This window comes from Melopsittacus undulatus, chromosome 20, assembly GCF_012275295.1.
Source record: "Melopsittacus undulatus isolate bMelUnd1 chromosome 20, bMelUnd1.mat.Z, whole genome shotgun sequence".
NCBI classification, from domain to species: Eukaryota; Metazoa; Chordata; class Aves; order Psittaciformes; family Psittaculidae; genus Melopsittacus; species Melopsittacus undulatus.
Window position 1 is genome coordinate 1,204,678 of NC_047546.1, and position 13,600 is coordinate 1,218,277.

At 62.9% G+C, this 13,600-nt stretch overlaps 2 protein-coding genes across 3 annotated transcripts; one reads left to right on the forward strand and one right to left on the reverse strand.

Annotated features, from left to right (window-relative positions):
* Nucleotides 1-52: 52 nt before the first annotated feature.
* On the forward strand, nucleotides 53-6,402 carry F11R (F11 receptor). 2 transcript variants are annotated; one of them, XM_034071158.1, is made up of 10 exons: nucleotides 53-154; nucleotides 1,935-1,991; nucleotides 2,884-2,997; nucleotides 3,239-3,382; nucleotides 3,458-3,660; nucleotides 3,799-3,901; nucleotides 4,065-4,172; nucleotides 4,893-4,902; nucleotides 5,091-5,139; nucleotides 6,092-6,402. In XM_034071158.1, exons 1-10 carry the CDS (start codon nucleotides 97-99, stop codon nucleotides 6,125-6,127), a joined length of 882 nt encoding a protein of 293 aa, XP_033927049.1. In that variant the 5' UTR covers nucleotides 53-96; the 3' UTR covers nucleotides 6,128-6,402. The 2 variants fall into 2 exon arrangements, with proteins under 2 accessions (XP_033927049.1, XP_033927050.1); XM_034071159.1 differs by having other exon boundaries at nucleotides 5,094-5,139.
* A 1,740-nt stretch (nucleotides 6,403-8,142) lies between these two features.
* Nucleotides 8,143-9,276, reverse strand: KCNJ10 (potassium inwardly rectifying channel subfamily J member 10). The gene has a single exon (XM_005139940.2). The coding sequence runs from the start codon at nucleotides 9,274-9,276 to the stop codon at nucleotides 8,143-8,145; it is 1,134 nt and encodes a 377-aa protein (XP_005139997.1).
* Nucleotides 9,277-13,600: the final 4,324 nt, after the last annotated feature.

Here is a 13,600-nt window from a genome sequence, read left to right on the forward strand (position 1 = left end):
ACCTGGTCGAGGGGCGGCACCTGGTTGGTCCAGCCCCTCCGGAGGGGGCGGGGCCCACCTGGGCGGGGCGGGGCCGCACCTGGCGCGGCGGCGGCGATGGCGGCAACGGCGCGGGGCGGCCCCGGGTCCTGGATCCTGATCCTCGGGGCCACCGGTGAGGGGGGGAGGGGCGGGCATGGGGTGACCGTAACGGGGGGGGGGGAGGGGTGTGACCGGTAATGGGGGGGGGGAGAGGGGGTGTGTGACCGGTAACAGGGGGGGGTGACCGGTACCGGTGGTTGTGGGGTATGGATGTGCTCGGTACCGGTGGTTCTGTTGTATGGGGGGGGGATGTGTCCGGTACCGGTGGTTCTGGTGTATGGGGGGGGGGGATGTGTCCGGTACCGGTGGTTCTGGTGTATGGGGGGGGATGTGTCCGGTACCGGTGGTTCTGTTGTATGGGGGAGGGATGTGTCCGGTACCGGTGGGTCTGGTGTATGGGGGGGGTGCCGCGCACCGCGATAACGGGGTCTTGGTGACCCCGTTAGAACCCCCCTCCCCGGTGCAGCCCCGTTAGGGCGCAGGGGGCACCGCGGGCTCGGCGGCACCGCCCCATTGTTTACGGGCTGTGGTTGGTTTATGGGCGATAAAGAACTTTGGCACCGGGCACGGGGGGGGGGGTGTCCGGTACCGGCACCGGGTAAAGAACGGAAGGGATAGGGACACGCGGGGGGTCGGGGGTACGGGGGGTACCGGCGGTGTCGGGGGTACGGGGGGATTCGCGATACCGGTGGGGTATTGGGGGTATTGGGTGTATCGCGGGTACTGGGGGGTTCGCAATACCGGGGTACCGGGGGTTTTCCTGTACCGGGGGGTTTGGGGTATTGGGTGTATTGTGGGTACCGGGGGGTTCGCGATACCGGGGTACTGGGGGTTTTCCTGTACCAGGGGTTTCGCGGTACCGGGGTATCGGGCGTACCGGGGGTTCTCCTGTACTGGGGGGTTCGGGGTATTGGGTGTATCGCAGGTATCGGGGGGTTCGCAGTACCGGGGTATCGGGGGTACCGGAGGATTTCCTGTACCGGGGGTTCGGGGTATTGGGTGTATCGCGGGTACCGGAGCTCTCTGAGCCGCAGGGGTCAGGGTACGACGGGACCGGGGAGCTCAGATTATCGGGGTACGGGGGGCTCAGGTTCTGTGTGCCCCGGTTGATTCTCGGTACCGGGTTCGGGTTATCGCGATACCGGATGGCTCCGGGGATCCCGGCACCGGGGGCATGGGGGGTACCGAGGTCCTTGGCGGAGCCGGGATCCGAGGGTGTGGATCCGGCCTCGCTTCCCAACACCGGAAACTCCGCGGAGCCAACGCCGGAGCTGGAGCCGGAGCTGGAGCCGGAGCTCTTCCTGGTGCCGGGGGGGGGGAACCGGGGCCGGGTCCCGTCGGGGCCGTTTCCTCATTGCCTTTTCCTGCCCCATTGTGCGGGATGGACCCGAGCGCTGTGGGGCCGGTGCTGATCCCATAGGATCGCTGCTCCCTGCTGCTCGTGCCCCAAATCCACCCCAATTCACCCCAAATCCTTCCCCTCCGAGCCGCGCTTCCAGGCTTTTCATTGCCTTGTTTTGAGAGGCGCTTGATGCTTGAGGACACCAAACACCCATTTCCTCCTTGTTTCACCCCAAAACCACCCCTCCCGCCCGGTTTTGGGGTGGCTCAGGGTGCCCTCCGTGCCCGTTCCCGGTGTCCGGGCGTGTTCAGGCGTGTCCGGGTGTGTGTCCGTGTGTCCCGAAACCAGGCAGGGCCGTGACGCACCCGGACGGGATTTTCCAGCTCCGGTGTTGGTGTCACCCGGCCCCGGTGACCGTCACTGCAGCCTCTGGGCGCCGCTGACCGCCCTGACCCCATCCTGCTCCATGGATCCCCATGGATTCCGGAGCTGGATCCTTGTCCCTTTGCAGTGTCACTGGTGCGAGCCCAGGTCACCTATGAGACCAAAGAAGTGCCTGAGAATGAGTGTGAGTGACCCCATCCCATCATCCCCATCCCGTCATCCCTGTCCCGTCATCCCCATCCCGTCATCCCTGTCCCGTCACCCCCATCCCATCATCCCCATCCCGTCATCCCCATCCCATCATCCCCATCCCATCATCCCCATCCCGTCATCCCCGTCTCGTCACCCCCATCCCGTCATCCCCATCCCGTCATCCCCATCCCGTCATCCCTGTCCCGTCATCCCCATCCCATCATCCCCATCCCGTCATCCCTGTCCCGTCATCCCCATCCCGTCATCCCCATCCCGTCATCCCCATCCCGTCATCCCCATCCCATCATCCCTGTCCCGTCATCCCCATCCCATCATCCCCATCCCATCATCCCCATCCCATCATCCCTGTCCTATCATCCCCATCCCGTCATCCCCATCCCATCATCCCCATCCCATCATCCCCGTCCCGTCATCCCCATCCCATCATCCCCATCCCGTCATCCCCATCCCATCATCCCTGTCCTATCATCCCCATCCCGTCATCCCCATCCCATCATCCCCATCCCGTCATCCCCATCCCGTCATCCCCATCCCATCATCCCCATCCTGTCATCCCCGTCTCGTCACCCCCATCCCGTCATCCCCGTCCCATCATCCCTGTCCTATCATCCCCATCCTGTTATCCCCATCCCATCACCCCCATGCCGTTATCTCATCCCATTATCCCCATCCCATCACCCCCATCCCATCACCCCCATCCCATCATCCCCATCCCGTCATCCCCATCCCGTCATCCCCATCCCATCATCCCCATCCCATCATCCCCATCCCATCACCCCCATCCCATTATCCCATTGGACAGCCGCCATTCCCGGTGCGGCTCCGCTGGCACGGGTTGGCAGCTCCGCTTTCCCCCCCGGTAGCCGCCGAGATTCCCTGTGCTGCCTACGAGTATGGGCTGAGGAATCCCCGGATCGAGTGGAAGTTCCAGAAGGGATCCTCACTTGTGCTGCTCTACCACGATGAGAAGCTGACGGGTACATCCTATGGGCCCCCCCCTCTCCTTCCCTGTGTCCAGCCCCATTCCCATCCCCATTCCCAGCCCCATTCCCATCCCCATTCCCAGCCCCATTCCCATCCCCATTCCCAGCCCCATTCCCATCCCCATTCCCAACCCCATTCCCATCCCCATTCCCAACCCCATTCCCAACCCCATTCCCATCCCCATTCCCAGCCCCATTCCCATCCCCATTCCCATCCCCATTCCCTGTTTTCCAGACCCATACAAGAACCGGGTCCGTTTCTCCCCCACCGCCATCGTCTTCCTGTCGGTGACACGTGCGGACACCGGGAAGTACATCTGTGAGGTTGTGGGTGACGGCAGCAGGATCGCCACATCCGAGGTCACCCTCATTGTCCAAGGTGCGTCCGCGGCCCCATCCCGGCTCATCCCGCTCCCGGTGTGGGATGGATCCTGACCCGCTCCATACATCCCAGTGCCGCCATCCAAGCCCGTTGCCCACGTGCCCACCTCGGCCACCATCGGCAGCAGGATCGTGCTGCGCTGCACCGAGACCGACGGGTCCCCCCCCCCCACCTTCCGCTGGTACAAGGATGGGATGCTGCTTCCCACCGATCCCAAATCCAGCCCCAGCTTCCGGAATTCCTCCTACAGCCTGGACACCACCACAGGTGAACTGGTGAGTGAAGGGGGGCTCTGGATGCAGGGTTAGGGTTAGGGTTAGGGTTAGGGTTAGGGTTAGGGTTAGGGTTAGGTTAGGGTTAGGGTAGGTCCTTGTTGCCCTGCATCCTGTGCTCACATCCCGGTGCCCATCCAGGTTTTCCAGCCCCTCGGCAGCTCCGACAGTGGTGACTACTCCTGCGAGGCCAACAACAACGTGGGATCCCCCCAGAGATCTGATGCTATCCATATGGAAGCCAGTAAGGAACAGCCGTGGATGGGGGGGGCACCATCATCCCATTGCAGTTAATGGTCTCCCATGGATGTTAATGATCCCGTTGGCATTCCCAAGAGCCTGCTTGGATGGCAGGGAATGGGGTTGGGTCCTTCTCCTCTATCCTGACCCCTCCTGCCCTTTGCCAGGTGAGGTCAACGTCGGCGGCATCGTGGCCGCGGTTGTGGTGCTGCTGATGGTGCTGGCGCTGGTGGCCTTTGGCATCTGGTTTGCCTATAGACGGGGCTTCTTCAGCAGTGAGTCCTGCCCCGTGTGCCCCCCCCATGTCCTTGTGATCCCCCATGTCCCTGTACCCCCCCATGTCCCTGTACCCCCCCCCCCCATGTCCCTGTGTCCCCCCCATGTCCCTGTGTCCCCCCATGTCCCTGTGTCCCCCCAGTCCTTGTGACCCCCATGTCCCTGTGCCCCCCCATGTCCCTGTACCCCCCCCATGTCCCTGTGTCCCCCCATGTCCCTGTGTCCCCCCAGTCCTTGTGACCCCCATGTCCCTGTGTCCCCCCATGTCCTTGTGCCCCCCCCCATGTCCCTGTGTCCCCCCATGTCCTTGTGCCCCCCCCATGTCTCTGTGCCCCCCATGTCCCTGTGCCCCCCCATGTCCTGTGCCCCCCATGTCCCTGTGTCCCCCCATGTCCCTGTGCCCCCCCCATGTCCTGTGCCCCCCATGTCCCTGTGTCCCCCCATGTCCTTGTGCCCCCCCCATGTCCCTGTGTCCCCCCATGTCCTTGTGCCCCCCCCATGTCTCTGTGCCCCCCATGTCCCTGTGCCCCCCCAATGTCCCTGTGTCCCCCCCATGTCCCTGTGTCCCCCCATGTCCCTGTGCTCCCTCATGTCCCCATCCCTCCCATGTCCCTGTGCCCCCCCAATGTCCCTGTGTCCCCCCCATGTCCCTGTGCCCCCCCATGTCCCTGTGCCCCCCCCATGTCCCCCCCTAACTCCAGTTCTTTCTTCTATTCCAGAGAGAAAAGAGTAAGTGAAGCCTCTGCTGCCTCCTCCTCCTGTCCCAGCAGGATTGGGAATGTCCTTGGGATGCACTGGGTGTGGGGGGAGCTCGGGGGGGGGCTCGGGGGGGGGCAGGGGCTCGGGGGGGTGCAGGGGGGGGGGCTCGGGGGGGTCTGCTCCTTGTCCCATCTCCCCCTTCCCTCCTCTCCCTGCAGCAGCACCGGCAAGAAGGTGATTTACAGCCAACCCTCACACCGCAGCCAGGTGAGCACCGCACGGGGACAGCAACAGCCAACAGCCAACAGCCAACAGCCCTGCTCCTGTTCCCTGTCCTGCCATTCCCTGTCCTGCCATTCCCTGTCCTCACCATTCCCTGTCCTCACCATTCCCTGTCCTCACCATTCCCTGTCCTCACCATTCCCTGTCCTCACCATTCCCTGTCCTCACCATTCCCTGTCCTCACCATTCCCTGTCCTCACCATTCCCTGTCCTCACCATTCCCTGTCCTCACCATTCCCTGTCCTCACCATTCCCTGTCCTCACCATTCCCTGTCCTCACCATTCCCTGTCCTCACCATTCCCTGTCCTCACCATTCCCTGTCCCCACCATTCCCTGTCCCACCATTCCCTGTCCCCACCATTCCCTGTCCCCACCATTCCCTGTCCCCACCATTCCCTGTCCTCACCATTCCCTGTCCTGCCATTCCCTGTCCTGCCATTCCCTGTCCTGCCATTCCCTGTCCCACCATTCCCTGTCCTCACCATTCCCTGTCCTCACCATTCCCTATCCCCAGTCCCATTCCCTGTCCTCACCATTCCCTATCCCTACCATTCCCTATCCCCAGTCCCATTCCCTGTCCCCGCCATTCCCTATCCCCGTGATTCCCTGTCCCCATCCCCACCATTCCCTACCCCTGTTCCCTGTTTCCACCCCTGGCATTCCCTGTCCCCAGTTTTCCCTGTCCCCATCCCTGCCATTCTCTATCCCCATCCTCGATGTTCTCTCTCCCCATCCCCATCATTCCCTGTCCTCAACCCCACCGCTCCCTGTCCCCATCCCTGGAATTCCCCATCCCTGGCATGTCCTGAGCCCAGCATTCCCTGTTCCCAGTATTCCCCATCCCTGGCATTCCCCATTCCTTGCATCCCAATCCAGCAATCCCACCTGGACCCCTTGGGTGCCCCCATCCCACCCATGTCCCCCTCATTCCCACAGGGAGAGTTCAAGCAGACGTCCTCCTTCCTGGTGTGACCCCCCCCGTGGCTGTCCCGGTGTTCCCGGTGTTCCCAATGCCTGCTCCTGGGAATGCTGCAGCTTCACCTGGTGCCTTGGGGGCAGCTCCACATGGTTTTAATGGGGGGGGGGGGTTGGTTTTATGCCCCCCACTTTATCCCCTCCCCTATGAGGACATCACCGCATCCCCTGCTTGGGGACCGGGATGGGGGGGTGGGAATGTGCCCCCCCCACTGCTCCCAGTTACCCCCTTGAACTGGGGGGTAGAAATAAACCAAACCTGTGTCCTTAGATTGGGGCCTGTCTTTGGGGGGGCACCCCCCCCCCGCACTGCTTATGGGGGGGGCACAGGGGGTGGCTCTGCCCCCCCACACACTGCTTATGGGGGGGGCACAGGGGGTGGCTCTGACCGCCCCCCCACACTGCTTATGGGGGGGGCACAGGGGGTGGCTCTGCCCCCCCCCCCACTGCTTATGGGGGGGGCACAGAGAATGGCTCTGCCCCCCCCCTCCTGCACTGCTTATGGGGGGGGGGCACAGGGGGTGGCTCTGCCCCCCCCCCCCCCACTGCTTATGGGGGGGGGGCACAGGGGGTGGCTCTGCCCCCCCCCCCCCACTGCTTATGGGGGGGGGCACAGGGGGTGGCTCTGCCCCCCCCACTGTTTATGGGGGGGGCACACTGGGACACACAGGCCTGGCCCCACCATCAACGCAGCCTTTATTTAGTAACCGCTTTGCCCCCCCAGTGGAGGCCGAGCCCCCCCCCCGGGGCAGTTTGGGGGGGGGGGCCCTTCCTGCCCCCCGGTTAGTGGCTCTCTCTATACACGTACATGGGGCCGGGGGCTGTGCGTTAATAGCAGAGCTCTACGTTAGCAGCGGGGGGGGACACGCGTCCGATTATCAGTGACCCCCCCCAGCGTCCCCCAGGGCAGCATCTCCCTGCAATGGGGCTGGGGGCTTGGGGGGGGCGGGATGGGAATGGGAGAACCCATGGGGGGAAACAGCCTGGGGGGGGCACCGTAAGGTCTGGTGGTACCATAGGAGGTTGGTGTCACCGTAAGGGGTTGGTGGCACCTTCAGGCACTGGTGGCATCTATAGGGTTGGTGTCACCATAAGGGGTTGGTGGCACCTTCAGGCACTGGTGGCATCTATAGGGTTGGTGTCACCATAAAGGGTTGGTGGTATCTCCAATGCTGGTGGCATCTATAGGGTTGGTGTCACCATAAGGGGTTGGTGGTATCTCCAATGCTGGTGGCATCTATAGGGTTGGTGTCACCATAAGGGGTTGGTGGCACCTTCAGGCACTGGTGGCATCTATAGGGTTGGTGTCACCATAAGGGGTTGGTGGCACCTTCAGGCACTGGTGGCATCTATAGGGTTGGTGTCACCATAAGGGGTTGGTGGCACCTTCAGGCACTGGTGGTATCTATAGGGTTGGTGTCACCATAAAGGGTTGGTGGTATCTCCAATGCTGGTGGCATCTATAGGGTTGGTGTCACCATAAAGGGTTGGTGGCACCTTCAGGCACTGGTGGTATCTATAGGGTTGGTGTCACCATAAGGGGTTGGTGGTATCTCCAATGCTGGTGGCATCTATAGGGTTGTTGTCACCATAAGGGGTTGGTGGCACCTTCAGGCACTGGTGGCATCTATAGGGTTGGTGTCACCATAAGGGGTTGGTGGCACCTTCAGGCACTGGTGGTATCTATAGGGTTGGTGTCACCATAAAGGGTTGGTGGTATCTCCAATGCTGGTGGCATCTATAGGGTTGGTGTCACCATAAGGGGTTGGTGGTATCTCCAATGCTGGTGGCATCTATAGGGTTGGTGTCACCATAAGGGGTTGGTGGTGCCTCCAGCCCCGGTGACACCTCCGGGCACTGACAGCACCCCAAGGGCTGATGGCACCTACAGGCTTGCTGTCATTGCAGGGGCTGGTGATGCCTCCAGTCCCGGTGACACCCCCAGCACCGGCGTCACCCCAATGTGCCAACACCATCCCCATCCCCAGTGCCCCCCATGCCCGGTGCCCCCCTCAGACATTGCTGATGCGCACGCTGAGCGCTGCCCCCTCCCGCTCCCGCTCGGCCGCTTCCCGCAGGGACTCCTCCAGCTTCACCTTGTCGGGGTCCCCACCGCGGTGAGTGCCGCGCGGCGCCGGCGCCTCCACCACGCGGTCGAACAGGCTGAAGTCGGCCACGTACTTGCCGCTGGCCGAGAGGGAGATGGCCGGAGTGAACTCGTAGCCCCACAGGATCTCCTCGGGCAGGTAGGACGTGCGCACCTGGCACGTGGCGCTGGTGGACTCCACGGTGCCGCTGAGGATCACCACCAGCTCGAAGTCGCCTTGGCCGCGGCGCAGCGCCACGTCCCGCAAGGGGCTGCCCTCGTCCAGCACGTGGTAGAAGGTGAGGGGCAGGATGAGGAAGGGGCTGTCCGAGGACGTGTCCACCTGGAAGTCCACGTTGAGCTGGTTGAGGTGGATGCTCTCGCCCTCCTTGGTGAGGTGAGTCTGCAGGAGCTTGCCGGTCACTTGGCAGCCGATGAGGAGGCTCTTGCGCATGTTGGCCACGCGGATCATGAGGCAGGTCTTGCCGGCGTGCTGCGCCACCACCGCGTGCTGGCTGAAGCGGATGGTCTCGGCGCGCTTCTTGGGCCGCGCGATCTTGGCCAGGAAGGTGCCGGTGATGAAGATCTCCATGATGGTGGTGAGCACCAGCTGGGTGATGAGCAGCACGATGGCCAACGGGCACTCCTCGCTGATGTACCGGAACCCGTAGCCGATGGTGGTCTGGGACTCGAGGGAGAAGAGGAAGGCGCCGGTGAGGGTGTGCACCTGCATCACACACGGTGTGTGGTTGGCCGGCGGCTCGAACTCCAGCAGGTCCCCGTGCGCCACAGCCACCAGGTACCACACGACGCCGAAGGCGAACCAGGTACCGGCGAAGGTGGCGGAGAAGAGGACGAGCTTGTAGCGCCATTGCATGTCGATGAAGGTTGTCCACAGGTCCTTGAGGTACAGGAAGCGCTTGTCGGCGATGTGCTCCATGCGCACATTGCTGCGGCCGTCCTTGGTCATGACGCGGCGCCGGCGCAGCCCCGGCCCCATGAGCGGCCGGCTCTCGGTCTGCGTGGTCTGGCTGTAGAACACCTTGGTGGAGGACGTCATCTGCAAGAGGGGATGGGATGTGAGGGTGGAGGGGATGTGGGGTGGGTGGAGGAGGTGGGGGGTGGGTGGAGAAGAGGGATGGGTGGAAGGAATGGCTGGGAATAGGATGGAGAAGAGGGATGGGGAAGGATGGCTAGAGAAGAGGGATGGGTGCATGGATGGCAAAGGTGGGTGGATGGATGGATGGATGGATGGATGGATGGAGAAGGGTGGATAAGACTGACATGGAGGAGGTAGAGGATGGATGGAGAAGAGGAATGGGTGGAAGGAATGGCTGGGAATAGGATGGAGAACAGGGATGGAGAAGGATGGGTGCATGGATGGAGAAGAAGGGTGGATAAGACTGACATATGGAGAAGTTAGAGGACGGATGGAGAAGAGGAATGGGTGGATAGAGACAAGAAAAGGCTGGGAAGATGGATGGAGAATAGGGATGGAAAAGGATGGGCGGATGGATGGAGAACTTGACAGCTGGAGAAAATAGAGTAGGATAGAGAGGACGGATGGAGAAGGATGGGTAGAGAAGAGGAATGGGTGGGTGGATGGCAAAGATGGATGGATGGATGGATGGAGAGAACAGCTGGGAAGAGGGGTGAGAAAGGATGGAGGGATGAGGTAAATGAAGGATGGGTGGAAGTGGGATGGAAAAAGAGATGGAGAAGGAGAGATGAATGGAGAAGACAGATGGAAAAGATAGAGGATGGATGGAGAAGAGGAATGGGTGGGTAGAGAGATGGAATGGCTGGAAAGATGGATGGAGAAGGATGGATGGATGGAGAAGGATGGATGGGTGGATGGTTGGGTGGATGGATGGATGGATGGATGGATGGATGGATGGGTAAGCCTTGACAGATGGAGATGGAGAGGAAGGATGGATCCATCCCTGTACGTGTCTCTATCCGCCCTCCCCCCCCAGGATCTCCCATGCCCCCACCTGCCCCTGTCCATCCATCTGTGTGTCCATCCCGCTCCCAACTCCTCCCGTATCCCGGCGGCTCCCCCATCCCACCCCGTCCATGGGGGGTCCGCGGCGCCCTGCCCGGCCGGGGGGGGGGGGGAGGAAGAGGAAGGGGGATGGATGGTGGTGCCAAACGGTTGTTGGTGGTGCCAAACGGTTGTTGGTGGTGCCAAACGGTCGGTGGCGGCGCCAGGCGCGTTTCCGTCCCCGTTGTGCCCGTCCCGGGGCACAGAATGGCCCTTTCAGCCGCCGCCAGCGTTTGGCCTCGCACCGTTTCCGCCGCGGCACCGAGCCGGGGACACGGGGACGTGGTGGCACCGGGGGGGGGGGGGGGGGGGGGACGGAACCGGTGCCGGTGCCACCGCCCCGGCTATGGCACCGGGCCCTGCACCGGGGGCACCGGGGACACCGTGAGCGCGGGGCTGACTGGTCCCCAATGCTCTGCCTGTGCCAGGCAGCGACGGGCACTGCACATCCTGGGGTGGGGGGGGCTGAGCCCCAAAGTCCTTCTGCTCCTCTGGGCTCCTTTAGCCCTCTTCTATGGGGCAAATTAGACACCCCTATGGGGTCCCTGCATCCTCTTTGAGGTCCCTGCATCCCACTTTGGGTCCTGCACCCTCTCTGAGGTCCCTACATCCTCTTTGGGGTCCCTGCATCCTCTGTGGGGTCCCTGCTCCCACTTTGTAGTTTCCCACCCCCCAGCATCCACCTTTGGGGTTTCTTCCCCCCCCATTGTCCCCGCACCCCTCTCTGTGCCCCCCCCCCCCTCGCTGTGGGGTCAGTGCCCTCCCCCTGCCCCCGGCCAGGCTCCTGTGCCGGACACCGGTTGTACAAGCTGCAGCTTGTTCCCGGTGCGGGGCCGGTGCCCGCGGGCACAGCCACAACCGGTACCGGTCACCGGTGACCGCTCTCTGGTTACCCATTAACCAAGGCCCTGGTGACACCGGCGCGGACGTGGGGGGCCCGGCCCCACTTGGGGGGTTCAATGGAGGCCTTCGGGACACGTCCCCCCCCCCTCACCGCGTCCCGTTGGCACCAGCACCATGGGCACCGTGCCCGTGCCCGCACGGTGCCAACCGCATCGGCTCCCGGCCAGCACCGGCCCCATCCCAAACTGTGGCACTGGTGGCACTGGTGGCACTGGTGGCACTGGGGATAGTGGGGATGGGACCCCCATAGACATAACATTGGGGGGGGGGTCATGGTGGTGGTTGTGGGGGGGTCCTGGTGTGGGGCAGGCCCCATTGTGGGGTAGGGGGTGTGGGGCGGCAGCGCATGGGGGGGATGGGGACGGGGACAGTGGGGCCATTGTGTGCCCCGGCCAAGAGGCCTCAATGGAGCTGGCCGGGCACAAAGGAGCTTTGAGGAGGCTCCTGGTTAACATGCAGGGCCCGTGCCCCCCCCTCTGCCACCCCCCCCCCAGCACCTTCCTCATCCTCCTCATCCTCACCACTGTGGGGCTGCAGACGGGACCCCCTGCACACGCTATGGGGGCAGCACCCGCAGCCATGGGGGCGATGGGACCCATTCCCCCCACCCCACACACATGGGTGCCCCCATGGCGGTGATTTGGGGGTGCCCATCACTGGGGCAGGACATGGATGGGGTCTCCCATGGGACCCTATGGCGCCGGCGCTGCGATGGGGCTGATAAGGGGTGGTGGGGCCCCACGGATCAGCCTCTGCTGAGCGCGGCCCCATTGGGAACCAGTCCGGTTAAACCAGAACTGGGTTAAACCAGAACTGGGTTAAACCCAGCGCGGTTGAACCACAGCCTGGTTAACCCATACCCGGATAACCCACATCAGGATAACCCACACCGGGATAAACCCACACTGGGATAACCCACACTGGGATAACCCATACCTGGGGTAACATATATCTGGGATAACACGAACCAGGATAGCCCACATTGGGATAACACAAACTGGGATAAACCCACACTGGGATAGCCCACATTGGGATAACACACACTGGGATAACCCACATTGGGATAACCCACACTGGGACAACACATATCTGGGATAACCTGTATCTGGGATAATACAAACCAGGATAACCCACATCCAGCATAACCCACACACAGGATAACCCACATCCAAGATAACCCAACCCAGGGATACCCACACAGGGTAACCCACATCCGGGATAACCCACTCTGGGATAATCCATGTCCCATCCCAGGGGTCCCTCCAGGTCAAGGGGGGATGACCCCCCCCCCCCCAGCACCAGGGTCCCTCCTGGGGCCTCAGGCCTCACACTGGAATGTGGGCACATCCCAAGGGTTGGATGGGCACGGCCAGAGGGGGCTGTGACCCCATCTGCAGGGGTAGGGACATGGGGATATGGGATATGGGATATGGGGATATGGGAGAGAGAGACATGGGGATATGAGATATGGGGACATGGGGATATGGGACATGGGGATATGGGGATAATGGGACATGGGACATGGGGATACAGGATATGAGACATGGGGATATGGGATGGGGAGACATGGGGATACAGGACATAGGGATATGAGACATGGGGACATGGGGATATGGGGACATGGGCATACGGGACATGAGAACATGGGGATATAGGACGTGGGGATATGGGGACATGGGGATACGGGATATGGGGACATGGGGATACGGGACATGGGGATACAAAGATACACGACACACAGACACAGGGACATGAGGACATGGGGATACAGGACACGGAGATATGGGAACATAGGGATACGTGGCCTTGGGGACGTGCAGAATGGGGATATGGGGATACAGGCACAGTGGATACAGTGGGGACACCAGGATTTGGGGCCACAGGGATGCGGTGACAGGGGCCTGTAGGGATGCATGGGATAAGGGACCTGGGACACGGAGGGGCTGGGGGACAGGGATGCAGCCCCTATAGGGTCCATGGGCTGCAGGGGGATGGGGATGCAGCCCCTATAGGGTCCATGGGCTGCAGGGGGACGGGGATGCAGCCCCTATAGGGTCCATGGGCTGCAGGGGGAGGGGGATGCAGCCCCTATAGGGGCCATGGGCTGCAGGGGGACGGGGATGCAGCCCCTATAGGGTCCATGGGCTGCAGGGGGATGGGGATGCAGCCCCTATAGGGTCCATGGGCTGCAGGGGGACGGGGATGCAGCCCCTATAGGGTCCATGGGCTGCAGGGGGACGGGGATGCAGCCCCTATAGGGTCCATGGGCTGCAGGGGACGGGGCCACAGAGCACAGGGGTAACGGGACCGGCACCGCTCCCACTGCCCCCCCGGTGCCCGCAGCCCTCGGGGTGCCCGGGGGGGGTTTGGGGACCCCCGTTCCCCCCCCCCCCCCCCCGTTACCTTGGTCGGGGCCGGCCCCAGGCTCCGGGGTCCG